At 44.6% G+C, this 27,143-nt stretch overlaps 1 protein-coding gene across 1 annotated transcript in view; it reads right to left on the bottom strand.

Moving 5' to 3' along the window:
- The window catches only part of CCNL1 (cyclin L1), a 180,675-nt gene that overhangs the window by 91,142 nt on the left and 62,390 nt on the right, over positions 1–27,143 (bottom strand). Inside the window, exons 4-5 of the mRNA XM_044070486.1 lie at positions 23,983–24,103; positions 22,791–22,855 (exon numbers count right to left, since the gene is read on the bottom strand). Of these exons, the coding sequence (XP_043926421.1) occupies positions 22,791–22,855; positions 23,983–24,103 (186 nt within the window). The remainder of the gene's footprint in view (positions 1–22,790; positions 22,856–23,982; positions 24,104–27,143) is intronic.

Below are 27,143 nucleotides of genomic sequence, written 5' to 3'. Positions count from 1 at the left end.
CAGAACTTTGGAGAGCAAAGGCAGAAGGGGAAAGGCGTAGACAGATAGGTTTTTCCAGCTGAAGGACAGAGCATCCACTTTCCAGGCTTTTTTGTGAGGAGTCCTTGTGCAAAAATTTGTCCAACTGGTAGTTCTGGGGGGAGGCAAATAGATCTATGTCTGGGCTTCCCCATTTGCTTGTCAACATGTTGAAAATCCGTGGTTCCAGTTGCCACTCGTGTGGGTCCATGAGATTTCTGCTTAGTCCATCTGCCAGTGTATTCAGTTTTCCTGGCAGGAATTGAGCTTGTAGTTGCACTTGGTAGCTCAAGGCAATGTTCCACAATGCCATGGCTAGTCTTCAGAGGGGGTAGAAACGTGTACCCCCCTGCTTGTTTATTTACCACATAACCATGGTGTTGTCAGTCTTTACCATTAGTTGTCCTGGATGAATGTAGCCCTTGAAGGCTGTCAGAGCATTCTGTACAGCTTTCTTTTTGTTTGATATGCAGGTGCATTTGATTTGGGTTCCATTTGCCCTGAATGCACTTCCCTGCCAGGTGAGCCCCCCATGCATAGTCTGATGCGTCTGTAGTTAGGGTTTGGGTGGCAGGGGGGAGTGTGAATGGCAGTCCCTTGTTTTGGTGGCAGGCCTCTGCCCACCACAGGAACTCCAGGTGTAGGTAAGGTATGATAGGAATCATTGTTTCCAGGCTGTGGCAATTTTGATTCCATAGACTTTTTAAGTACTACTGAAGTTTCCTCATATGCAGTCTTGCATATGGAATTATAAGAATGCAGGAGGCCATGAACCCCAAGGCTTGCAGTATTTGTCTTGCAGATAGCAGGATTTTTGTGGCCACTTGCTTGAAGTAAGGTACCAAATGAATTTGTTTTTCTGGCGTGAGGAAAGCCATCTGGGCAGTTGTATTCAAGCTTGCACCCAGAACGTAATCTGTTGAGAGAGTACCAGCTGTGATTTATTTTCATTTATGGTGTACCCTACACAAGTCAGAACCCTTTTTACAAACGCCAGATGATTTATAAGTATGGCCTGGTTTTCTGCCTGAATTAGACAATCGTCCAGGTATGGATATATTTGAATATTCCTTTGCCTGCAAAATGCAATTACCGAAGCCAGGCACTTTGTGAATACCCTGGGCGCAGTAGACAAACCAAAGGGCAGTGCAGAGAACTGATGATGCAAGTAGCCTGCTTTGAAGCGTAGGTATAGTCTACAAGATTCCCTGATTGGGATATGCAGGTAAGCTTCTTTTAAATCTAAAGTTGCCAAGCAGGCATCTTTGCCTAGCATAGGAAGTAACTGGTGAAGAGTCAGCATCTTGAATTTTGGAATCTCCAGAAAGGTGTTTAGAGTAGACAGGTCCAGAATTGGACGCCATGATTTGTCTTTTCTGGGTACCAGGAAAAGCCTGGAATAGGAGCCTTGTCCCTTTTCCTCTTCTGGTACCGGTTGAATAGCCCCCATATTTAAGAGGGAAAGTACTTGTTTCTGAGCCTCTGCCCACTGATTTGGGGGCAGGTCTGGCCACCCGTTTGGTGTTGGCAAAGTGTGGAAATGAAATTTGTATCCCTGGGACACTATATTTAAAACCCATTTGTCCTGGGTCATGAGTTCCCAGTTTTTTTTGCATGAAGAGCAATCTTTCCCCCCAAAGGGGCGGCTAAAAGGTAAGTGCTTGGTAATTTTAAAGGACAGTCACTGAGACTATTTACCACAGGGGAGTGTCTTGTTATTTCCAGATTTGGAAGTGGAGGCCCCCCATTGCTTAGTTCTGAGAGTCCCTTGGGACTAAAACCTGGTGCTTCTGGTGTGTCTGGGTTTGGCTTGAGTGGATCTGGAAGGAGCTGGAAAGAACCAATTCGTAGTAGGCCAGTGCCTACTAAATCTTGGAGGTTGCACTTGTAAGAAATCTTTTACAGTTTGCATAGATTTAGCTTTATCTTCCATCTTTTTTAGAACTTCTTCAGCCTTATTGCTAAACAGGCGGTCCTGATTTAAAGCAGCATCCAACAATTTTGCTTTGATATGATCAGGCAAAGATTGCTCCTTAAGCCAAGCATGCCTTCTAAGCACAGACCCAGTAACAGCAGCCCTGCAAGAGGCCTCTAAAAAATCAAAACCACATTGCAAAGTACGTTTTCCAACCTGTTCAGCAGAATGCAATAATCTTGTAAATCTTTATTTTGCATACAGTCAGAAATCAACATCATTTTGTGTTTGAGCAGTCCCATAATATGCTGTTGATATTTTAGCATATGTAATTAGCAGTTTAAAGCCCTGATTGCCAAGGCTGCAGAAGGATAAACCTTTTTACTCCATCTATCCAGCGCCCTGGAGTCTCTATCAGAAGGGGTAGGATTTTTAGCAGTAGAAGCCTTAATGCCCTTGGGCCCCTGAGAAATGGTTTCTGGATCCGCAACAGGATTTTTGAAAAGGAACTTGTGGGACTCAGGAAACCTGTAATATCTGTCAGGCAGGGAATCAGGGGCCATACTGGATTCCGAAAACACTTAATCAACAATATCTAGTACAGGAGGTCTAACCAAAGGCCTATGCTGAGGTAGAAGAAGGAAATCCCTAAGCCTCTTTTTAGATTCAGAAAATTCCTGACTTTCCCAGTGGAAATGCTCCCTTAAGGTATGTAAAGTTTCCCCAAAAGAAAAATCCTCAGGGGGAAGCAGAAGAAATGGAATCCTCTGCATTAGAATTCTAATACGTAGGTATGGACAAATCTAGGTCAGTGGAAGAATTAGAAGAAACAAGAGTCCTGATCAGAAGATTCACAGTCAAGCTCAGTCCTAGGCCTCTTAGTTGACTACCCCTGATTAGAGTAATAAGATCTTCAGCCATTGTGATAATTTGTTTTTTAGGCATAGGGGCCTGAACATGTGACCTGGGCATCATTTTTTTAGACACAGATCGAGATTTAGGCCTTAGAATAGAAGGTGGAGTCGGTTTAATATGAGAGTCTGTAGGCCTGAATACACCCTCAGAAGCTGGTGTCTGCACAGCGGCTCTGGACCCATCCAAGGTAGAGACATTCGCGGGTTCCATAGGTGAAGCATCTCATGGCATACCGGACTCCGAATGGGTCTCAGTAGAGGCCTGCAAGTCAGAAGTAGCGGGTATCAGGGGCTGCGAAAGCGCCTCACTGAGTACTGGCGAACTGGGGACTGGTTTAGGAGAAGCGTAGTCTGCAGTTTTGGACCTCGCCGGCCTGTCTTTTTCTTTGCGTTTTTTTCGGAATTCCGGTAGTCGGATGGCTAACAGACGTCATTTCTGGATAATTAAACCGAGAACCAAAATATTTAGAGGCAAAAAATGTACCGACGATGGATAGTGCGCCGATTAAATAAAGCACAAAACCGACAGCAAGGTACGTTGCGGTCAGGGCCTAGGCAAGGAATACAGTACAAATGAAAATCTTATGAAGTATTTGCTTTCCACAAGTAATGCAATTATTAACTATTACTGACATCGGTAAGGAGCAAGAAAAAGCTTTCCCAACGGGGTACTTAGCTTTAAGATGAAGACTTCGGTTCTGAAACTCGAAAATGAAAATTTCAGGAGTCCGACGACTGGCACTTGTGAACTGCTTCCGGCACAGCAAGAAGACTGATGTAATGGCATCGGCTGCATGTTTTATACCCCTGACGACCTGACGTCATCGAAGAAGGGACAGCAACCGACACAGGACCCAAGACTTTGTTAATCATTCCGACTGAGGGCAACCTGCCAGCAGATTATCCAAATGTAATGACTGCAAAAGTGAAACATGAAGAACATCCACTTCCGTGATACAAAAATGTTGGCAATCTGTGACCAAAACAGGTTCTTCTATGACAAATCTTTTCTGTCAATAAAAACAGGAACAAATTCAAGAGCATCTCTCTGCAGGTGCACACTAACTGAGACCATGAAAAAGTTAACTGGTCCCAGACTCATACACGGGCAGCGATGCCCATCAGCATTCTAGTGAATAGACTGGTGCAGAGTTGAAGCTGCTGCAAGTCACTTTCAAGAGGAACACAACTAAACCAAGAAAACTGGTAAAATAAATAAATAAAACCAAGTGGTCCACGTAACACAAACTCCACTTTAATAAAAGTTTAGTGCTTTCGTCAGAAATGTTTCCAACTTCATCACAACACTTTCCTACAACAATCATGGATTTAATTACATACAATATGGTCACATGACTGCAAAAACACACCCTCCTTGTACAAAGTTTAAAAATACAACCATATAAAATACTTTATATTCAACCTTGCCTGCTTCTACTACAAAAAATTCACACACATTTTATATATATATATATATATATATATATATATATATATATATATATATATATACACACACACACACACACACACACACACACACACACACACACACACACACACACACACACACATATTTTTAGTAGCAGTGGTATCACTAACTAAAGTAAATCCCCCACTTAAAACATTTTAAAATAAAACACCACTTCTTGTACAAACACACAATGCAAGAGTATATATAACCTCAAGAAAAAATTAATTCAGCCTTCAATTTAAGAACACGGCTGATCAAAACGGACTCCTTTAGACCAGGGGGCTCCGTAGCATTACTTCTGAGCTGCCAAATTAACTCCTTATACTTAAGCAGTAACTCATGAGGTCAATCAGTAATTCATGAGGTCCACCCCTTTGGTCAAAGAACACTTTTTCTATACATGTATATTTAAAACGGTGTGCTGGATTTTTCATCACTTTTGGGAAGAGCATTTCTATCATCATTTTAATGTATGTCATACTGACACTGGTAAATCCTGTTCTGAACTTGTTTTTGGTCTTAACAACATAAAAAGACATACATTGTTGACACTCAGTCAAGTATACTATATTTTTGCTCTGACAATTTAAATTCTGACAGATTTTAAAGACTCTCCATCCAGGTATTAGAATCTCTACCCCCTCTTTAATAAACCTACATGATTGCAATGGCCGCATTTATTCATGCGACCCAGATATATTTTTTCTTGGGTTTTTCCAAAATAGACAAAGCATAAATCTTTTTTGTACACCACCACAGGATTAAAACCTATCTTTTCCAAGTACTCTCTCTCAATTCTAAAGACTTTCCAGTTGTGGTAAAGAATGTTCTTAATTACACCAAAATGTAGGTTATACGGTAAGATGAGGGCTCTTTGAAAATTAACTCTTTTTTTTTTACTATCCAAATTCAATAAATTATCTAAATTATCATTTGTCCCAAGCAAAGGAATAAAGATACCTTCCTGTCTTTTTTTAATGACCTCACTGAAAATCTTTTCTAAAAATGACAGAGTATCCCCTATTGATTAACATGTCTTCCATGATCAATGTACTCACCATTCCAGCAAGTCTCACCATCTGACCTTTTACTAGGGACTTTTTTTGATAGGTAGGGTGATGACCATCAAAGTGAAGCAATGAATTAGAGTAGGTAGGTTTTCTGTATATATTAGACTCAACCTACCTTCCTCGCTATTCTTTGAAATAGTAACATCTAGGTAGTGTACATTTTCTTCACCAATTTCAACAGGTGCCCAAAGGACTCCAGAGATGGAAATATCCGACCACACTGGTTCAAGGATCAGAACTACATTGTGAGTTGCTTGAAATTTTCAATAAACAGGGATGTGGATTGCTTAGTGTTTTGATCAAACACAATGACAAGAAAATTAATGAACTTAAAAAGAATGTTGAGACTTTGGATGGGAAAATTAGAAGTGATTTATTGTTTCAGTTTAAAGGCTCCGAGTATGTAAACATCTTTAAAGATATTGAAAATCAAATGGTAATACTTAGGAACAGGAAAGCGTATAAGTTGCTTAGAGATAAATTGGACTAAGAGCCTGGAAAGGCCTACCCACACCCACCTCGGTGGCAGACCAGGAATGTCAATTCTAATAACTTGAGGAATAATTTCGGACACCTACAATGATATTGAAAACAAAGGTATTAAACCCAGCAGCCCTTTAGAGTCACAGCCTCTGAGGAGGTCCAAGATACTGATGAACCAGAGGCAGCAACAGGGCTTGTAAAGGTAAAACAATGGGAATTATTTCCAGACAACTTACTATGAGGGAGAAAGCCCCGAAGAATGGCAGATGGACGGGGAGAGGCAATTACAGGTGGTAAACAATACAGCTATATATAAGCTGGCTGTCAAATGAATAGGAGATTTCAAAATATAAACTTTCTTGGGTGGCGAAAGCCAGGGTACATTTTTTTGGCTAGGTTTACATAGGCCCTAGGGCAAACAGCCTAGTACCTACCTCTGAACCTATTAATTACAGCTCAGTTGAGGTTACCCGAGAATGGGCCGATCTGTTTGAAAAAGGGTTAACCTTTGTCCCTACTAGACAAATCAGTATTGACAAATCATTACAACTAAAACTATTTGTGAGGAAATTAAATTTGGGTCTTTACTTTGATCAAAGACAACAAGAAAATATCAATTCAAATACGAGTGTGGTCTGTAAGAGACCCAGCACTTTCAATCTACCTTTACACCCTTTGATCAATATATTTGAGAAAATGTGCGACAAAAAATATCAGGAATAGTGTGGGGGGGAAAAAAGTGAAACATATTATTCACAACTTGTCACAACAAGAAAGGGAGTTGTTAAAGGACATCAGTGGTATGCAACAAGTCAAGGTAATGAAACCAAACAAAGGTGGGGGCCTAGTGGTAATGCAAGTGAATGAGTATATCAATAAAACGTTATCCATATTGTACACAGATATGTATGAAGAAGTTTCGGTTAATGAAATGAACATTGCATATCACATAGTAGATCTTACATTAGAGGATTTGATGTTGAATAACCAGATTACAGTCAGTGGCCTCAACTTTGTGAATGTATGCAGCCCTAGGACCCCCACCATTTTTGGCATACCAAAGACCCATAGACCCATAAGGGATCAGGAGACCCTCCATTAAAGCCTACTGTAGATGCAAAAGCCTCAAAAACACTGCCTTTGGTCAAAAGCATAGGATGTAGACATCAAGGGACTCTTAACTGAATATAAATATATCTTTATGGACACCTGGGATTTTTTATCCAAGGTTTCAAATGATTTGTACTTTGAAGAATTATGTGTCACTATAGACGTCTGTGACCTCTCCTCTGTTATTCCACATTCAGAAGGGCTTGAGATGTTTTATGAATTCTTGTGTAATCATCCAGGTGTTAATCATGAAAAAACATTGACCATCACTACGTTAATGGAACTTGTATTGAAAAATTTTATAATATTTGAAAATCATCTGTTTCAACAACAAAAAGAAGTGGCGATGGGTGCAATCTGTGCCCCCACCTTTGCCAATTTAGTTTTAGCCCAATGGGAAAGTCAGTATGCCCTTAATGCTGAATTTAACAACTGTTCGGACACTTTATGGGTGATTTTTTAGATGATATCGTTATTTTTTGGAAAGGTGGCAGGGAAAGATTTGATGAAGTCTTTGGATATTTGAATAGTATAGTACATCTTTTCTCAGATTTACCATGGAAACTGGTGAAGAAAATGTACACTATCTAGATGTTACTATTTCAAAGAATAGCGAAGAAGGTAGGTTTGAATCTTATACAGAAAACCTACCTACACTAATTCACTGCTTCACTTGATAATCACCCCACCTATCAAAAAAAGTCCCTAGTAAAAGAACAGATGGTGAGACTTGTTCGAATGGCGAGTAATAATATCATCTTTAGTGAACAATGTTTAATCATGGAAGACATGTTAAACAATAGGGGATACTCTATGTCATTTTTAGAAAAGATTTTCAGTGAGGTCACTGAAGAAAAAAAAAAAGAAAAAGACAGGAAGGTATCTTTATTCCTTTGCTTGGGACAAATGATAATTTATTGAATTTGGGTAGTAAAAAGAGACCTTTAGAGCCCTCATCTTACTCTAACTCCTTTTTCCCCAGATCTTGTTTGCTGCAAGCTCAATCACTCACCCTCCATACACAACACAGAGAAGAAAAAACATTCCAATAGTAAAAGGAGTACTGAAACCAGAACCAACCTCTAGGTGCTCCAGGATGGGGGAAGGTGGGAGGGTAAGTAAGAATGTGAGGAGAGATGGACTACATAAATCGGACGTTATGGTGAGTACATAACTTCTTGATGTTATGTAGTCCAATGTCGCCCACATTCTTACCCGTGGGACAGCATCCCCAGCACCTGAACCCTGGGAAGCTCAGTGGAAAATACTCCTGAGCACTGTGGAACCAAAAGAAGATCTGCCTCTGGATACCAAATCCAATTTGTAGCGAGTAATAAAGGTGTGAGGAGATGCCCCTGCAGCCGCAGCACAAATATCATCCATAGGCATCCTGGCCTGAAATGCTGTAGAGGTAGACATCGATCAGGTAGAATGAGCCTTCACTGTAAATGGTAAATCCTTACCACCTGATGCATAAATGAAGGAAATACAACTAGAGATCCATCTAGACAAGGTCACTTTGGAAACAGGAGACCCAATCCCAGCTGCAGGCTCAAAGGGGAAAGAGGTGAGACATTGTAGCACAAAATGTAGGTTCCAAGGCATGACCGGGTCAAGGACTGGAGGGCGAAGCAGCATAGTGCCCTTCAAGTATGCCTTACAAAGTCTATGCGCCATTAGACTGGGTTCATTAGCGATGTGAAAAGTGGAAATAGCCGCCAACTGTACTTTAATAGTCGCAGCTGCTGACCCCTGATTGAAAAGCATGGAGAGAAATTCCAGAACTGAAGAAATTGGGAGTTGTATACGGATCAATTTGTCTTGCCTGAGCCCAGATGGAGAATCTTTTCCACTTACTGGAATGAATCTTTCTGGTCGAAGGCTTATGGGAAGAAGACAGAATATGAACCACTTCCGGAGAAAAATGATGAAGCCTGACTAGTGATGGAAGTAGAGTAGCCAGGCTGTCAACCGGAGCGTCTGAAGAGAGGGATGGAACTGCCCTGACATACGAGTCAGTAGATCTGGCTGTGGGTCCAGAATCCAGGGGGCGTCCACGAGATAGGGATGGAGAAAGGGGAACCAAAGTTGACAAAGCCAGTGTGGAGCAATCAGCATCATTTTGCTTCCCAAGGATTGCGCTTTCTGAATAACCTCTGTCAGCAGAGGAACAGGTGGGAAAGCATAAAGTAGACCAGAGGGCCAATCGTGAACTAGAGCGTCCCTGGGAGACTCCCCCTGAGTGGGGATAAGGGTGAAGTAGTTGCTGCACTGGCAAATAGGTCGCAGCAAGGCTGACCCCATCTGAGGAAAATCTGCTCCTCAACTTGACTGTTCAGGGACCACTCGTGAGGCATCAAAATAGCTCTGCTCAACCTGTCGGCGATCACGTTGGACTTCCCGGAATATGCATTGCTATGAGAAAACGTTGGGAAGACACTGCCCACTGCCACACTCGAATGGCCTCTCTGAAAAGGGGGTACGACTTGGTTCCTCCCAGTTTGTTCAGACACCATACCACAGACATATTGTCAAGAGTGGATCGCAATTGTCCCGACAGGAAGAAAGCTCTGAAGTGCTTGCAATGCTAGTAGCACTGCTCTCATCTCCAAGATATTGATATGCAGATGTATCTCGTGTTCCTGCCAAGTACCTTGGAATGTCCTGCTGAGATAATGACCCCCCACCCCATCTGGGAGACATCCGTTGTCACTGTGGCAACAGGAGGGAATGGGACGAAGGGTTTTCCCACACAGAGGTTGCTGGTGTGAAGCCACCAGCGTAGATCTTGCTTGCACTTGTCTGTGATCATTATAAGATGAGAAAGCAGATGATGTTGTAGAGACCACTAGCCACTGAAGGAGCCTCATGTGTAGCCTCGCCAGAGGAACCAGCATAATTGTTGCAGCCATTGTCCCCAACAATTTGAGAACAGTTTTTGCCTCCACTTTTTTTTTGCAAAAGGCAGACTTTTTCCAGTTTAGAGTGATGCCCAAATTGTTGACACAGCTTGATAGTGGTGTCTGCGGTCTGTAGTAGCAGATGCATGGTGGTGGCAGAAAGGAGCCAGTCGTCCAGGTACGGAAACACTTGGAATCCCTGACGTCTAAAGTGAGCCATCACCACTGCCATACATTTGGTGAGCACCCTGGGGGCTGTGGTAAGACCAAAGGGCAGGGCACGAAATTGAAAGTGACTGGCTCCCAGCCAAAAGCGTAGATGACTTTTAGATGCTCTGTCCATCTTTATATGGTAGTAAGCATCCTTGAGGTCGATGGAGCACATCCACACTGCTTTTCCCCAACAATGGGAGAATAGATGGCAAAGTGACCATTCGGAACTTGGACTTCTTCACATGGAGGTTCAAGCGGCGGAGATCCAAGATGGGCCTCAGTTCGGCACCAAAATGAATCTGGAGTAAGTCCCTTATCCGATCTGGTCTGAGGGGACATGCTGGATGGCTCCTTTTTTTAGCAGCTTTATAACCTGTGAAGCTGCAGAATCCCTTTGATTGGGTGGAATATCTGGAATTCTTTTGATCGTGGGGGGGGGGGGGGGGGATGTGACATTCTCCGGAAACTATTTAATACCCACTGTTCCTGGGTGATGTTTTGCCAGGCTTCTGGGTATAGTGAAATGCGACCGCCGACTGGCTCCAGAAACACGCAGTCGGGCCTCCCATCAGGAGCGCTGGTAGGGAGAACCACAAAAGGAATCACAGTCTCCCTGGTTACGCGGGCCTCCTCTGCCTCTAGGGTGGCGTCTGCCTGAGTTACCACCCCCTCCCCTGCCTCTGGAGAGGGAATCACTTTCGTGAACCACATTTTCCCACTCTTCTGGACCTTGGGATAAGGTCTAGAAGGCATGGAAAAATGGACTCCCACGGTAGATGGAGTTTTTCCCTCTTGCTCGCACCTAGTGAGAGGGTCTTTTACCTTGGTTCCGAACAACGAGGAATTATCAAACGGGGCGTTGGTGAATGTAGACTTGAAGGCCTCTGCGAAATTAGAGGGGCATCCAGGAGTGCCTTCCGAGAGAAACTCCGGAACTCGCTGCCCTATTCACTCCTTCTGCTGCGTAAGAGGAGATCAGCCTCATGAAGGAGTTAGCAACAGAATTTAAGGTAGACATCTGAGCGTTGACTTTGAGCCACTGCATCAGAAATGATACCCTGCAGAGAATCTCCAAGCTATTTCAGGAGTTAGCAACAGAATTTAAGGTAGACATCTGAGCGTTGACTTTCTGAGCCACTGCATCAGAAATGATACCCTGCAGAGAATCTCCAAGCTATTTCAGGAGTTCTCTTTGTAGCCATGTAAAATGTGACAAGTAATTCAGCGACCGCACAGTAAAGGCCGCTGAAGAAAACTTTTAGTTATGTACTCACCATAACTTCAGATGTTTGGGATCCATCTCGCCTACATTCTGACTGATGGGTTCGGAGCCGATCCCTCGGCTCCGACTCGGCACGCTTATGCCAAAGACCGAAGTCTCTTATTGGCTGAGCTTACTATATCCCAGGATGCACCACTACCAGTCCCCCAGATCTAGTTTGTCCGCATACATGCACACATGCACGCTCTGATTATATAACATCGTCAGATGAACAAGATAAAAACAGTAGAACTCAAACCGTTCAATCTCTTCTGATCTCCAAGGCAGGGGGAAGGAGGGTGGGTATTAGGAATGTAGGCGAGATGGATCCCAAACATCTGAAGTTATGGTGAGTACATAACTGAAAGATGTTATGTGATCCTATCTCGCCTACATTCTGACTGATGGGACAGCGTCCCTAGCACCTGAATCCTGGGTGGCTCACTGGAAAACACTCCTGAGTACCGTGGAACCAAATGATGCTCGTCCTTTAGATGCCACATCCAATTTATAGTGGGAAATGAAAGTGTGCGGATTGGACCAAGTAGCCGCAGCACAAATCTCCGATATAGCGAACTTGGAATGAAAAGCTATAGAAGTAGCCATAGCTCTGGTAGAGTGAGCTTTGATAGATGTTGTAAGTTGCTTATTCGAAGAAGAATAAGCCTGAGTTATGCAATCTCTAATCCATTTGGAGATAGTAGCTTTTGTGATGGTTTTACCCAATTTATTGTCTGAGAAGGACACCAACAACTGGTCTGACTTATGAAGTTGCTGAGTCCTGTCTAAATAGAAGCGCAATTGCCTGTGAACATCCAATTTATGGAGAGTGTATTCTGCTTCATTGGAGAATTTTGGGAAGAAAACTGGTAGCTCTAGAGACTGTTGGAGACAGAGATTAAACAGACCTTTGGGACAAAGGATGGATTAGGCCTAAGTGATACTCTATCCTTGTGGAAAATCAAGTACGGTGGTTTAATAGACAGGGCTTGAAGCTCTGAAACTCTTCTTGCAGAAGTAATTGCAACTAAGAAGGCAGTTTTCCAAGACAGATATTTTAACTCACATGTAGCAGCCGGTTCGAAAGGGGAAGATGTCAATGCACGAAGCACTAAATCTAGATCCCACGGAGGGGCAGGATGAAAAACTGGGGGTCTTAACAGACCCGCACCTTTAATGAAAGTTTTGCATAGTCTGCTGCTCATCAATGGAGGATCCATGGACTCGTGAAATTTAGAGATAGCCGCTAGTTGGACTTTAATAGTAGAGACAGAAGATCCTTGATTAAACAGGGATGTTAAGAATTTCAAAACCTCTGGGATAGGAGCCGTGATAGGGTCTAAGCCCCTGAGTTGAGCCCAGATAGCAAACCTCTTCCACTTACTGAGGTACAATTTCTTAGTGGTGGGTTTGTGGGCCGAAGATAAAATGTGAATAACTTCCGGTCTAATGTGTGACTTCTGACTAAAGTCGGAAGTGGAGGAGCCAAGCTGTCAACTTCAAGGAGTGAAGGGACTGGTGCTGTTGTCCCGACTGATGAATTAACAGGTCCGGAATTAGGTCTAAAGTCCACGGATCGTCCACCGCATGTTTCTTCAGGTAAGGAAACCATACCTGACGAGGCCAGTATGGGGCAATCAGTATCATTGCGGACCCCAATTGAGAAGCTTTTGAATGACTTTGGAGAGAAGTGGAATCGGAGGAAAGGCATAAAGTAGCCCTGTTGGCCAAGGTTGTGCTAGAGCATCCATAGCTGGTACTCCCTGATGTGGAGTCAAGGAGAAGAACCTTTTGCACTTGGTGTTTAGTGGAGTTGCAAATAGGTCGCAGCACGGTGTCCCCCATCTCCGGAAAACCTGATCTGCTACTGTTTTGTTTAAGGACCACTCGTGAGGAGAGAGAATTGTCCTGCTTAATCTGTCTGCCAGTATATTCGATTTTCCCGGAATGTGGGTCGCTACCAAGAAATGGCTGGTAGCTACCGCCCATTCCCACACCCTCATGGCCTCTCTGCAAAGGGGGTAAGATCTGGTCCCTCCTTGCTTGTTTAGGTACCAGACCACCGACATGTTGTCTGTGTGGATGGCGATTATGCCCCGAGGGAGAAACCTGTGTAAGGCCTGTAGGGATAGAAGTACCGCCCTCATCTCCAATACATTGATGTGGAGAAGAGTTTCGTCTGGAAGCCAGGATCCCTGAACTAACCTGCCCAGACAATGCCCCCCCCCACCCTGTCTGGGAGGCATCTGTCGTCAGGGTGACCACTGGAGAGGGAATAACAAAAGGACTTCCTTGATTTAGATTGGATGTCTGAAGCCACCAGCGAAGGTCCCGTTTGCATGTTTCTGTAATCATGATGGGATGATTGAGGGGAAGGTCCTGAAAGGACCATTGAGTTGACAATAGCCACTGAAGAATCCTCATGTGCAATCTTGCCAGAGGAACTAAAAGAACAGTGGCAGACATTGAACCTAAAACTTGTAGAACCATCCTGGCTGGGGCTTTGGATCTTGAAATCAGAGCTTGAACTTGGCCCTGTAAAGTTTGGATCCTTTCGGCAGGAAGAAAAACGCGCATCAATTTTGAGTCCATCTCTGCTCCTATGAACCTTATGCGCTGAGAGGGCAGCAAGACAGACTTTGACCAATTGAATGTAATCCCCAGGGTAGCACCCAGGGAGATGGTGGCTTTGAGGTTGTCCATTAGTAGATGCCTGGTGGTGGCAGTCAGGAGCCAGTCGTCCAGATAGGGAAACACTTGGAATCCAAGACTCCTCAGGTGAGCAGTCACTACTGCCAAACACTTGGTGAACACCCTGGGGGCTGTGGTGAGACCAAAGGGCAGTGCACAAAATTGGAAATGACTGACTCCCAGGCTGAAGCGCAGATACCTCCTGGACGCCTGATGTATCGGTATGTGATAATAGGCGTCCTTGAGGTCTATGGAGCACATCCAAACATCCTTCTCCAACAATGGGAGAATGGATTGTAACGTGACCATTCGAATTTGGATTTCGTGACGGATTGGTTCAGTCTGCTGAGATCCAATATTGGTCTCAGGTCCCCTGTCTTTTTTGGCACTAAAAAGAACCTGGAGTAATTTCTGGATCCGATCTGGTCTGTGGGGACCGGTTGGATGACTCCTTTTTCTAGCAGCTTTAAAGCTTCTGCGGCTGCAATTTCCCTTTGACTGGGTGGTGGGTCCGGGATTTTTGGACGGTGGGGGTGAGTATGTGAATGGGATGGTGTAACCTCCGGCAATGATCCGAAGCACCCATCTGTCCTGAGTGATCGACTCCCAGGCTTTTAGGTGCTTGGCAAAACGACACCCGACTGGCTCCGAAGCAGCACAGCCGGGCAATCCCTCATGATGTGTGGGAGGCTGAAGAGCCACGAAAGGACTCGCGGTCTCCAGAATTGCGGGGCCCTCTGCCGCCTCTGGGACGGCGTCTCCCAGAAAAATTTCCCCATCCTCTGCCTCTGGAAGGGGAATCTTCCTGCTGTTGGGGAAAAAACTTACGAGATTTACGGAACCACATCTTCCCCCCTCCTTTAGCCTTGGGATAAGGCCGAAAGGGAGTGGAATAACGGGCACCTACGGCAGATAAAGTTTTTCCCTCTTGCTCACAGCGGTAAGGGTGTCTTTAACCTTAGGTCCAAACAAAGAGGACCCATCAAAGGGAGCGTCGGCGAAGGAAGACTTGAAGGCCTCCGCAAACTGACACAAGCGGAGCCAGGCTTGTCTCCGTGAGAGCCACGCCTGTGCCTGCCGCTCTACCCGCCCCTTCGCCGCATAGGAAATGAGCCTCATGGACGAGTTAGAAATTGACGTAAGGATAGCCAACTGAGAGCTAACCGACTGGGCTAGCTGCTCAGGTAGGTTACCCAAGAGGGAATCTGACAGCTCCTTGACCAGATCCCTCTGAAGCCTGGTAAAATGTGCCAAATAATTCAGAGACCTTAAAGTAAAGGCCGCTGAAGTCAGGGTGCGCTTCCCGTACCTGTCCATGCTCCTAGACTCCTTATTAGGAGGATGGACGGACGTTGAAGCCTCTGCCACGTCCTGTTGTGTAGCAGATGCCACCACCATGGCATCTACAGCCGAACTCCTTCTCGGGTGGGGCAGACAAAAATTTATTAGGACGAGAAGGGACTGGTTCCACGGTATCTGGATGTTCCCACGCCCTTCGACAAACTAAATCCAGAAGCTCGTCGAAGGGCGGAGACACCCAGGAGGCGGAGGGCTGAGCCCCAAAGGCCTTGAGGAGCACTGACTCATCAGCAGAGGGGGGTTTGGATATCCAGCCGCCTCGTTGTTTGAGGATCTCTAAGATGTCTGCAAATGAGACATCATCCGAGGACGACTTCGGGGACCCCTCTGCATCATCAAGATCAGTGTCCGATGTAATAGACTCGGGGAAGTCCACGTGCTTCCTCTTGCACGATCTCTTCCTTGGGGGTTCCTCTGAAGACAACTCCGAAGAACCCTCAGGAGGAGGGGAACCCCAATGGGGTAACCTCAGGCCCAGGGGCTCCGCTGCCACGGACAGGGAACTGCCAAAGACCCAGTCTCCACGCCCAGGAAGGTGCCGGTAAAGCCGGAGAGATGGCCGAAGAAGACTTGGCCAAGGCACTCCTCATAGCTCTGAAAGCCGGACCCCCAGAGTCCTGGGAGTGTCCGGTCCCCGGAGCCATGATAGCCGACGGAAGTCCCGCAGCCGAAGCACCGAGAGGGAGGCTCGAACTGAAAGCATAGGTCCCAAACATCCCCGGTCCAGCCGAAGAAGTCCGTGTACCAAACTCGGACCCGAAGGCCCGGGTTGGAGTAAGGGTCGGAGCCGACCCTAAGATCTCCACCGGCTCCAACAGCACCTGCTCCGACAGAGCCGAAGCGGTCGGAGGAGGAATAGCAATGGGATGGGCCTGGGCAATCGGCTCCGAAGCCAACTGGGTAGGAGCCGAAACAAATTTTTGAAAGACTGGGGACTGGAACAGTCTTTGGAGCACCCTGTCTATATCTGAATCCGACATCCTCGAAGACCGAGAGGATACTGAACGGGTTCGAGATGGCCTCTCCAACGGCCCCAAAGGGCTAGGGGACCGGCTCCGAGGCGACCCGATGACTATCGGCGCCGAAGGAATACCCACACTAGATTCCATCGGTGCCGAGGTGGACTTCGGCGCAGAGGAGGAAGTGTCTGAGCGGGCAACCTTTGTCGGCTCCGAGACCAGTGGAGCCGACGAAGGTGACCCGCCTCTCGATGCCCCAGCCATCGGCTCCGAAGCCAGAGGAGTCGAGACTGGTGGCATCGAGGCAGACCGTTCCGCCCTCGGCTCCGAAGACCTTGGAGCCGAAGGAGAAGCCTGCCTATGTCTTTTGGCGGTCGGATCCGACGGACTGGTTGGAGCCGACGCCCTTTTCTTTTTAGCCGGAGAAGGAGAGGATGCCAAAGCTTCTTCAAAGGAAGGTTTTATTAACCCTTTAAGAATAAGTTTATTTTTCCTCTCCTGGAGGACCCTTGAGGAAAAAGCGTGACACACACTGCATGACTCTTGTAAATGTTTTGCACCCAAACAATACACACAGAGCGAGTGATCGTCTGTGATGGACATCTTGAAATTGCATTTGGTGCATTTTTTAAAACCCGAAGGCCTAGGATTCTGAGACATTATGGCAAAAAAATCAGTAATCCCTGACAGAAAATACACTATCCACTGACTTTCTGTTTACTGACACTACCTAATAATAGGTTTACAGTTGCCGTTTAGTAAAGAAACCGTCACAAATTACTAAGGGTACTTTGAAACCCTGTAAGGTTTAAGGGGTTGACTGACCGCGAAGGCCCTAAGATGAGGGAGGCCTAAAATCAAACTCAACCCAATCACACAACAAAGTCTTTTCACAAACTCCAAACACACACAAAAGTGAAGAATAGCCGTTAAAACAGCTTTTTATGACAAGAACAGCAAAATTCTGACAGAAAAAAGTTAGTAAATTTACTACTCAGCTCAGCCAGCTCGAGACCACGTCTTCGCAGATTAGCGGCAAACGAGATCTGGGGGACTGGTAGTGGTGCATCCTGGGATATAGTAAGCTCAGCCAATAAGAGACTTCGCTCTTTGGCATAAGCGTGCCGAGTCGGAGCCGAGGGATCGGCTCCGAACCCATCAGTCAGAATGTAGGCGAGATAGGATCACATAACATCATACGTTTCCCATACCGGTCCATGGTCCTAGACTCCTTGTTAGGGGGATGGACGGTAGATGAAGTCTCAGCCAGTTCCTTGTTGGTGGCCGCTGCCACCACTATGGCATCTACTGGAACGCCCTTCGTGAGAAACTCTGTCAGTAGGGCTGGACAGAAATTTGTTGGGTCTCCTGGGGACTGGATCCACAGTGTCAGGGTTTCCCACACCCTTCTACAAACCAAATCCAGGAGTCCGTCAAAGGGTGGAGAAACCCAGCAGGCAGAGGGCTGAGCCCCAAAGGCCTTCAGGAACACTGACTCCTCCTCGGATGGGGGTTTAGAGGGACAGTCCGCCTCTCTGCTTCAAGATCTCTAGGATATCAGAGAAAGAGATGTCCTCAGAGGACGACTTGGGGGACCCCTCTGATTCCCCGAGGTCGGTGTCCGACGTGACAGACTCTTCCTGGGAGTCTATGTGCTTCCTCTTGCACGTTCTTTTTCTGGGTGGCTCCTCAGGCAAAAACTCAGGGGGGCCCTCAGAAATTTGGGGACCACTGATGGAGGTATCCTGAGGCCTTGGGTCTCTGCTGTCCAAAGATAGAGGGCGATCAGAGACTGATACCAGAGCTGGAGGGGGGTAGAGTGTCAGTGCTGTATGATGCAGCTGAGGATCTGGCCAGCATGCTCCGCATGACCTCGAAAGCTGGTCCCCCCCCCGGCTCCGAAGATCGACCAACAGTGGAAGACTTCGGAGCAGAAGGGACAAGGTCTGAAGCCGAAGCAAGGGTCAGGCTCACCCGAGCTGAAGCACCGAGAGGGAGGCTAGGAGCTGAAGAGCATCCAGAGACCCCCCCCGGGTCCGAACAAGGAACCGTGGATGGAGCAGACTCTGTCAGAGCTGAGATCGGACCCGATAAGCCAGGATGGGCTATCAGAGTCGACCTAGAAGCATCAGATGGCACAGACCACTCTGGCTCCGAAGGCTGAGATTTGCTCAGAGGCTCTATCGACGATGGATGTGTGACGGGCTCAAGAGCAGACTGGGCTAGAGCCGAAAGCAATTTAGCCAGCACCGGTGACTGGAGCAGTCTCTGCATCGCTCTATCCACATCCACATCAGTATGTGTCCTGTAGGACCTAGAGGGCAAGGTAGGAGATCTAGACCTCCTCTCGGAAGGAAACCTGCGAGGAGGAGAAACCGATCTAAAAATTGGAGACCGGCTCCAAGCTAGTATCTCGGTCACCGGCTCTGAGAGGTTGGGAGCCGATGTAGGTTTTGTCGACTCACAAACTTCCTTCGGCACCGAAGCCAGTGGAGCAGAGGATGCCACAGTAGACTTAGTAACTTTCTCTGGAGGCTCCGATAATACTGACAGAGCCGGAGATTACTTTGGATGTTTTGTCTCTAGGACTTAGCACTAGAAGACCTCGCCAAATCTTCCTCGAAGGAGGGTTTCAGTAGTCCCTTCAGAATTAGTTTGTTCTTCCTTTCCTGAAGAACACGAGGGCCGAATGCATGACAGAATGCACAAGACTACTGAAGGTGCACAGCTCCCAAACAATAAAACACACACAGAGTGCCCATCAGTAATCGACATCTTGTACCCATATTTACTACATTTTTTAAAACCCGAAGGCTTATGTTCTTTTGCATCCTTAGACATGGTCGGCAGGATAACAGACACCACACAACAGTAAAACTGACACCAACAACAAGTGCGGGAACTAGAATCTAAATAAACTGCAGACACCACACAAGGACCTCTAACTCAAACCGTCCTGACAGGAAAAACAAGGGGAAGGACTAGTTCCTCTAACTTAAATGGCCCTAGCCCGGAGGGGATAGGTATCTAAAAACAAAACAAACACAGAAGGGAAAAAACAGACAACCAAGGGAGGACTGGGTCCTCTAACTGAAACAGGCCTAGCCCGTTAGGAGATAGCTGATGGGATACCAAGACAAAAAGTAAGGCAAAGGCCACGAAAGGCCCGCACAAAACAGCTTCCACAAACCAACACCACACACACACACCTAGCTATGAAAATAGCTTTTGGAGCAAAATTTTAGTCAAAGAAGACAAAGTTATACTTAGCCACAGCCAAGAGCAAGACCACGTCTGAGCTTTACGAGTGGCAAACGAGATCTGGGGAAAGGGACCAGTGCAGCATGGAATACCTCTTAGCCCAGCCAATTGAAAGACTTTGAGCTAGAGTATGGCTGAGTCGGAGCAGAGGTTCGGCTCCGAACCCACGGGTAAGAATGTGGGCGAGATTGGACTACATAACATGAAAGGTTTTAACCCTGTGCTGGTGTACAGAAAAGGCTTCTGCTTTAAGTCTATTTTGGAAAAACCCAAGTAAAAAAAAACAAAACATCTGGGTCGCATCAAAAATATAGTATACTTGGCTGACTATCAACAATGTACGTCTTTTTATGTTATGTTGGTAAGACCAAAAACAAGTTTAAGAACAGGATTTACCAGCATCAATATGAAATACAGAAAAATGATGACAGAAATGCTCTTGCCAAACGTGATGAAAAATCCAACAAACAGTTTTAAGTATACAAGCATAGAAAAAGTATCCTTTGACCAAAGGGGTGGACCTCATGAATTACTGCTCGAGTACAAGGAGTTGATTTGGCAGCTCAGTAATAACGCTATGGAGCCTCCTGGTCTAAATGAGTCTGTTTCGATCAGCAGTGTTCTTAAATTGAAGGCTGAATTCATGTTTTCTTGAGGTTATGTACACTCTTGTACCGTGTGTTTGTAAAACAAGTGGCGTTTTATTTTAAAATGTTTTAAGTGGGGAATTTAGTTAGTAATACAAACACACAAAAATTGTTTTTAGTAGCAGTGATATAAATATATGTAATTTTTTTTTAGTACAAGCAGGCACGGTTGAATATAAAGTATTTTTATGGCTGTATTTTTAAACTCTGTGCAAGGTGTGTGTTTTTGAAGTCATGTGACCATACTGTATTTAAATCCATAATTGTTGTAGGAAAGTGTCCTGATGAAGTTGGAAACATTTCTCACGAAAGCGCTAAACTTTTATTAAAGTGAAGTTTGTGTTTCGTGGACCGCTGTTTTATTATTTTTATCACTTTCAAGAGGTATCCCCACACCTACTTGTGTATAGGAGGCCCCCGAAACAAGATCTGTGACCTTGCAAGGTAAACCACGCTTGACCTTGCTGACTACCCTGCAGGTTCCAATGGGACCAGGGTTTCTACTAGTTAAACCTGTGACCTCAGAGAAGCATTAAGAAAAGATGAAATTTTATCCCACAGCCAAAACTGTTTTCCCCTTTTCATTCACAGGGTTCCACTTAACAGGGATGTCACAGCAAAACACAGCATCCAGAAAGGCCCTTACTGAATGTATCCACTTAGTGTGAGGTGCAGCTAGGACAATGGCACAAAGCAAACAAAGTACCCCCCGGTATGCAGCATCACATGCCACCTAACCATCTGGAAGCTCACTGCTGTAGCAACTACAGGGAGAAGCTTAGGTGGCCAAAGTAACTAATCTTTAGCTTAATCAGATCTTGTAAAAGGATACATTCTACCACGTATTTTAATGTCCTTTCTTTTATTGCTCCCCCCCCCTCCTGTCTAAGAGAACAGCCTGACTTTGCTCCTCCTTTACACCCCCCCCCCCGTCTACCACATACTGTCCATCTCAGTTTAAACTACTACAATCAGCCCAGATGCAGCAAGTGTTACAGAAATGACAAAGGGGTTCTTACATCTACAAACATCAAAGCAATGCACTCCCAGAGATCATGTACCCACCCAAGCAAAAGACATGCTGGTAGTATGACTTCTTCCTTGATTAATATAGCACTCCTATCAGGTTCTGGAAGGAGAAGTAGTAACAGTACCATGTAATGCTATAAAAACTGCTTCACAGAGCTTCTCACCCCCATACCCAACTTACACTGCATCGCAGTAGCCAACAATGCATCATGGGTGGGCAGGCACCTGGACATTGCAACAGTGTCACCTTATCTCTTTTATAACATATTCTATGCTCTGCCCATCAGACTGACAGCTATCTCTGGTCATCAAATTTCAACCTTCAGCCTGTCCATGACAGTATTAGGTGGGAAAATGTACTGCTCTGGCCTGGAGTGCTGGCTATTTTATTGTGGACGACAGTACAGTCTGGCTTGGGAGTACCAGTCAATTAAGCATCCTATGAGAGTATGAAATCAGATTTCCTCAGGATAGGAAATGCTGTACATGGAGGCTCCCAACCCACGGTTATGAAATCCTTCACTGAATCTATCAAAAAGATAAACCAAGGAGAGCCCTCTCTGGGATTTGGTACATTTGTTTTGCTGAGGAGAGATGGTGACTCAACTATCCACCCCACCTTTTATATTATTTTAAGCATCTCTTTAAATATCAAAAAGGAGAAAAAGCTAGTCTGTCCTCAAATTAAATGCACCCCTTCTACTGGGGGTCCAGTAGACTTAACTGGACTTAAGGGACTTTTTGGGATGGATCCACTGATAGCAAGGGACTTTTGGAGGACAGTTTTGGAGAAGTGAACAGGTGCATATAAACTACAAAGAAGCCTAAACAGCAGCACATACTTTGCCTGTAAAGCAAACAGTCACCTAGCCAGTCAGATACTGTACATGAAACTTAGTAACACATCTTTTCATTAGAACTCATTACCAACATGGGATGGATGCAATTCAATACAGTTAGAGTATTCACACTTTACCATTCATAATAAAATGTGATTTCACTGCAATGTTTCAATGCACAGTCTAAGCATTTTTGAAAATTTAAGTGAACAATTATTAATTCTGGAAGAAAAAATACAAAGCCTTTTATCAACCAGACAAACAGATGATGTTGCCAGATGGATATGGACCAGTTCAGTGAATCTCAAGATGAGAGCTTGCACTGGATTGGCTGAGAACAGCCAATCAAGGCCATCCAGATTTGGCTGTGTAGCAGAGGGTAGAGTGCACAGTTCTATGAAATACCATGGACTACCCTTTAATCAAAGAATAGAAAAAAAGAACAAAGTTAAATTGAGTTCTCCATCTTTGTCTCAATTCAAATTATGAACACAATACATAAAAATATACTCTGACACTTTTTCAGGTTAACTGTTCAGGTTGTGTTAATCCTGTGAAAATGTACAATGACAGTAAATTCTTATCAATTGACAGTACCTTAAGTGTTATTGCTAAGGAACAATGAAGAATTCGAGAGAGATTCTTACCAAGCTGTCTGGACAACTGTGTGATTACGTTCACATTCCAAGACTTGAAGATACATCACAATAATCTGTATTAAACAAAAGGGAGTCAAGAGTCTTGCTCAGTGTTAAGAATTAAATCACCTGCACATATCTTAACAGCCTTAGTAAATTAATTAAATGTAAATCACATTTAAAATCAGTTTGTAAAAGGTGAAAAAGAAAGGACTTGTATGGGGGGGGGGGGGGGGTAAGTTAATCCTACTACGCCTGTGGAAGGATTTCAACCTTTACTTGTAAACTGAACAGAATCTAAATAAATACGCAAGCAAGGAAGCATCAACTTCTCCCCCACTACTACAATTATTTAGTGTAATTTAATTTAAATCATCACAACATGCTTTTGACCAAAATGTAGACAAGAAACGGTGTACTTCAATCTACACTTTAAATATATAGTGCTACACCTCCATAGCAGTCAATTTACACATTCCTTTTTTTGGTTAAGCTGCAACAGTTACAAACCTTTCCATTCCGAAGTACAACAGAAAGTCCATCTTACTGCAATGTGAAGCCCCCAGTTCGTATTTCTTGAACTCTGTCCCACTTACTGGAATTAGAATCAGTAGAATACACCCCATCCAATATTCAATCATTACAGATGCAGTACTCTGTTACAAAACAAAAGCAATGCCAGACAAAAGCACCAAGAGTAATTTCGAAAAGATAGCTGCATTATGGCAGTCCACACCTAGGTACTAGGCTATCTGTCCGAAGGAATTTATAAGCCTAGCCTTGGCTTTCGCCGCCCCCTTAGATTAGTTCCCTGTGTCTCTATCTGAAAAAGTGTGGGGAACCCCACTGTGTGTACTATGACTGTGGGGGGGGGCAGGTTCTGCTTATCCTTCCACAGGTTTTCTGGTCAACATAAACATCCACAAGTAAGCCACCAAACCATGTCTTTAAATGGCCCCCTTCTGGGGTCAAAATATGCCTAGGGAAAGGATACATTTTACACCTTCAGACATGCAGTGTGGACATGTACAATTTTCTTTACAGATTTCAGCCTAAACTCTGAATGCCCCTCCCTGGTAGACTAGTAAAAAACATCTATATCTTAACTGTGGCTCAGTAGTTAAAAGTTCTACCAATGTACAGTAGAGGACAGTTTACAATTTACACCTGAAACACAAGAAAAAGTTTCCCTGCATCTTACCTTGTGGGGATGCTTTACATGAACACAGAATCCCAATTCTTTAAGGACTCTTCTTTCTGCTTTGATAACTTGGTTTTTGGTATTAATGTAGTTTTGATCAAGTATCAATGGAGATGGAGTCCTGGTACACACACAGAAAACAAAAAACAAAAAAAAAAAAAAAACAAAAAACAAAAAAAAATCATAAGTGTTTTACACGATCCAATATGCAACCCTTTTTCCAAGTTTTCCCTTACAACCAACCAACGGCAACAGAAGATTTTATATTGACCAAATAACTCCTGAAGCTGTTTTAAGCCTTGGCCTTTTGCTGTCCAAGTTAAGAAAGTCCAGTAAATAAACTTACCATAACAGTAGCTGCCGGAATGGTCACTGCTGCAGTAGACTTAGCTATATGGGTTACATCCTAAATAGAATACAACAGAGCCAGGCTACTGCAGCAGTGATCAAATTATGAACATCTAATACTTAAAATCCTAGGAAATCAATATATTTTAAACGAGAGAAAGTACAGAAAATGTACTGAAAACAATGCAACAAAACACTAGCAGCCTATCTTATGCTATTTACTAACTGGTAAACAAGACCAATGCAACCAATCACAATTTGCCCTCCACTCCAAGTATTCGATGTTTGCCAAGCACAAACGTTACTTCTTTCTTCTTCTTTCGGCTTTGCTCAGTTAGGGGTCGCCACAGCGGATCACCTGTCCGCTCAGCTCAGGATTGGCAGTAGAGTTTTTATGGTGTCGAGTTGCTACCCTGGCACCCAACCTTCTACAGAAGGCACACACATGCACGCACTCACACCTAGGGCCAATTTGGAGTGTCCAATCCACCTACAGCATGTCTTTGGGATGTGGGAGGAAACCGGAGCACCCAGAGGAAACCCACTCGACCACAGGGAGAACATGCAGACTCCGCACAGAAGGCACCCCAGACGAGGATTGAACCGGAGAACCTCTTGCTGTGAGGCGACAACGCTAACCAATGCACCAACCTCACTATCATCTCTTTATGATTTATTTACAAGGTGAGATCAAATTCTCTCTAAAGTAAGCTAGAATCCAATACTTTTAAAATCAGCTCAAAAAAGTGGATGATCTTAAAAGATATCAAGCCCACACTAGTGAAAAACACTTGAAAAATTATCAGAATTAATTTACTTCGCCAACTGTTACCTCAGCAGTCAACTGATTCTGTTCAGACACTTAAGTGCAACCTTTACAAAAAATTTTGTTACTAGGTTTTTGACTAAATAGATCCGCAAGTCAGACATGAGGTGATTAAGTAAACTGCTTTTACAATATAGGGAGAGAGGACTTTCAGTGACCATAAACACAATATCAGTGGCTTCTGTGCAGTCTGTACAGCCATCCCACGTATGCATAGGTTTTTGTCAAGAGTCTCTGGCTTCCTCCCCACCCCAGAAACATGTTGATAGGTGCACTTGTGTTGTGCACTGGGGTGGTGCATCTTGCAACGAACAAGATTCCCAATCAGGACAGGATCGCAGCTCTCTGTCCAATGTCTGTTGGGATGGGCTCCAAAACTTCTGGTCACCTCAAAGCATGAAAAAGAAAGTGTCAAACATGAACAAACAAGTTACAGTCAGAACAAGAAAGAAAAAGACAAAGTCCCAGTCCTAGTACAAGGACAGACAACGAAAATGTTACAGATTTACCACAAACTCAAACCTTTAGGGATATTTCCATAAAGCAGTAAAAACACTGGACAGAGAAAACAAGAGAACATATGAAAAGTCAAAAGATATCTTCCCCTCAACGGTCTTGTAGAGCAGTGTCACAGTGTGTCCACCTGCACGGATGCTGACCTAGAACATCCCAAGTAAAGCACAGACCACAACGAGAAAGGAGTGACAGTCTGCCTTTCTTTGGGGGAGGGGTGGTATGCCATCCTTTACTACATTTCTGTTAAACATCAGTGCATCTACTATGGACAGTAGGGAGCCAATTAAAGCACCACTACTGCAACAGATGTTGCACTGCCTGAATGAGGAAAAAAGCATTCCACACTGCAATCATTAAATGTCAAACCCAGGAATGCTACACACATGGAGATCAAGCATGTGCATGTAGAGCAAGTGCCTACAAAGAGCACATAGGCTTTCAACCTCACAGAAGCTGGAGTATCTGAGCAGTAAATTCCTCCTCCTGCAACGTTTTCTAGTTCAAACAAAAAAAGCAAAAATATGGAAAAACTTGCTGGAAACAGACCACAAAAACTGAGGTTTTTGACTTTGCAGCTTAAAAAATGACAAGGACAAATGTCACAGGGAGCCGATACTAAACTGCACATAGAAGTGACTGGCTATGGGACCAAGTACATGATGGAGAAAAGGCAACGAGGGACATACAATCTACCACATGCAAGAAAAAAGTACACGATTTTAGTGAGCACTGCATATTTTGTAATGTAATCAAGTAGATCTGTTGGGAAACCTATTTTCAAGGTAAAATTTTAAGTAGTAATACAGTACACTTCTGCAGCCTAACTTAAAAGTGGTAAGAACAAAGCCACTAAAAGCCTACCTACATGTAACACGACAGCTGCAAGACTGCTACACAAGGTGTTTTTTCACAGCTCTAGTGCTTTTCTGCATACATTACATTTTCAACTGCAACATGGCATAAAAACTATGTTTGAAAGTAGAATACAAGGAAAGTCCTCAATCTCATAACCAGCTTGAAAAATAAAAGATTTCTCAGAGAGGAGTCTTCTTCTTCTTCTTCTTTCGGCTTTTCCCGGTTAGGGGTCGCCACAGCGGATCACCTTGTCCGCACATTGAATGGCAGTGGAGTTTTACAGTGTCGAGTTGCCAGCCCGGCGCCCAACCTTCCACAGAAGGCACACTCACACGCACACCTAGGACCAATTTAGAGTGTCCAATCCACCTGCAGCATGTCTTTGGGATGTGGGAGGAAACCGGAGCACCCGGAGGAAACCCACGCGACCACAGGGAGGACATGCAGACTCCGCACAGAAGGCACCCCAGCCGAGGATCGAACCGGAGAACCTCTTGCTGTGAGGCAGCAATGCTAACCACTGCACCACCGCGGCCGCCCCATTTCTCAGAGAGGAGTATTACTGAAAAATGTCCCTCTATGTAATGACTGAAATCAAATACATAAACTTGATATA

Source organism: Protopterus annectens, chromosome 4.part1, assembly GCF_019279795.1.
Source record: "Protopterus annectens isolate FY-2018-M chromosome 4.part1, PAN1.0, whole genome shotgun sequence".
Taxonomy (NCBI): Eukaryota; Metazoa; Chordata; order Ceratodontiformes; family Protopteridae; genus Protopterus; species Protopterus annectens.
This window is presented reverse-complemented; position numbering and strand designations above follow the sequence as displayed.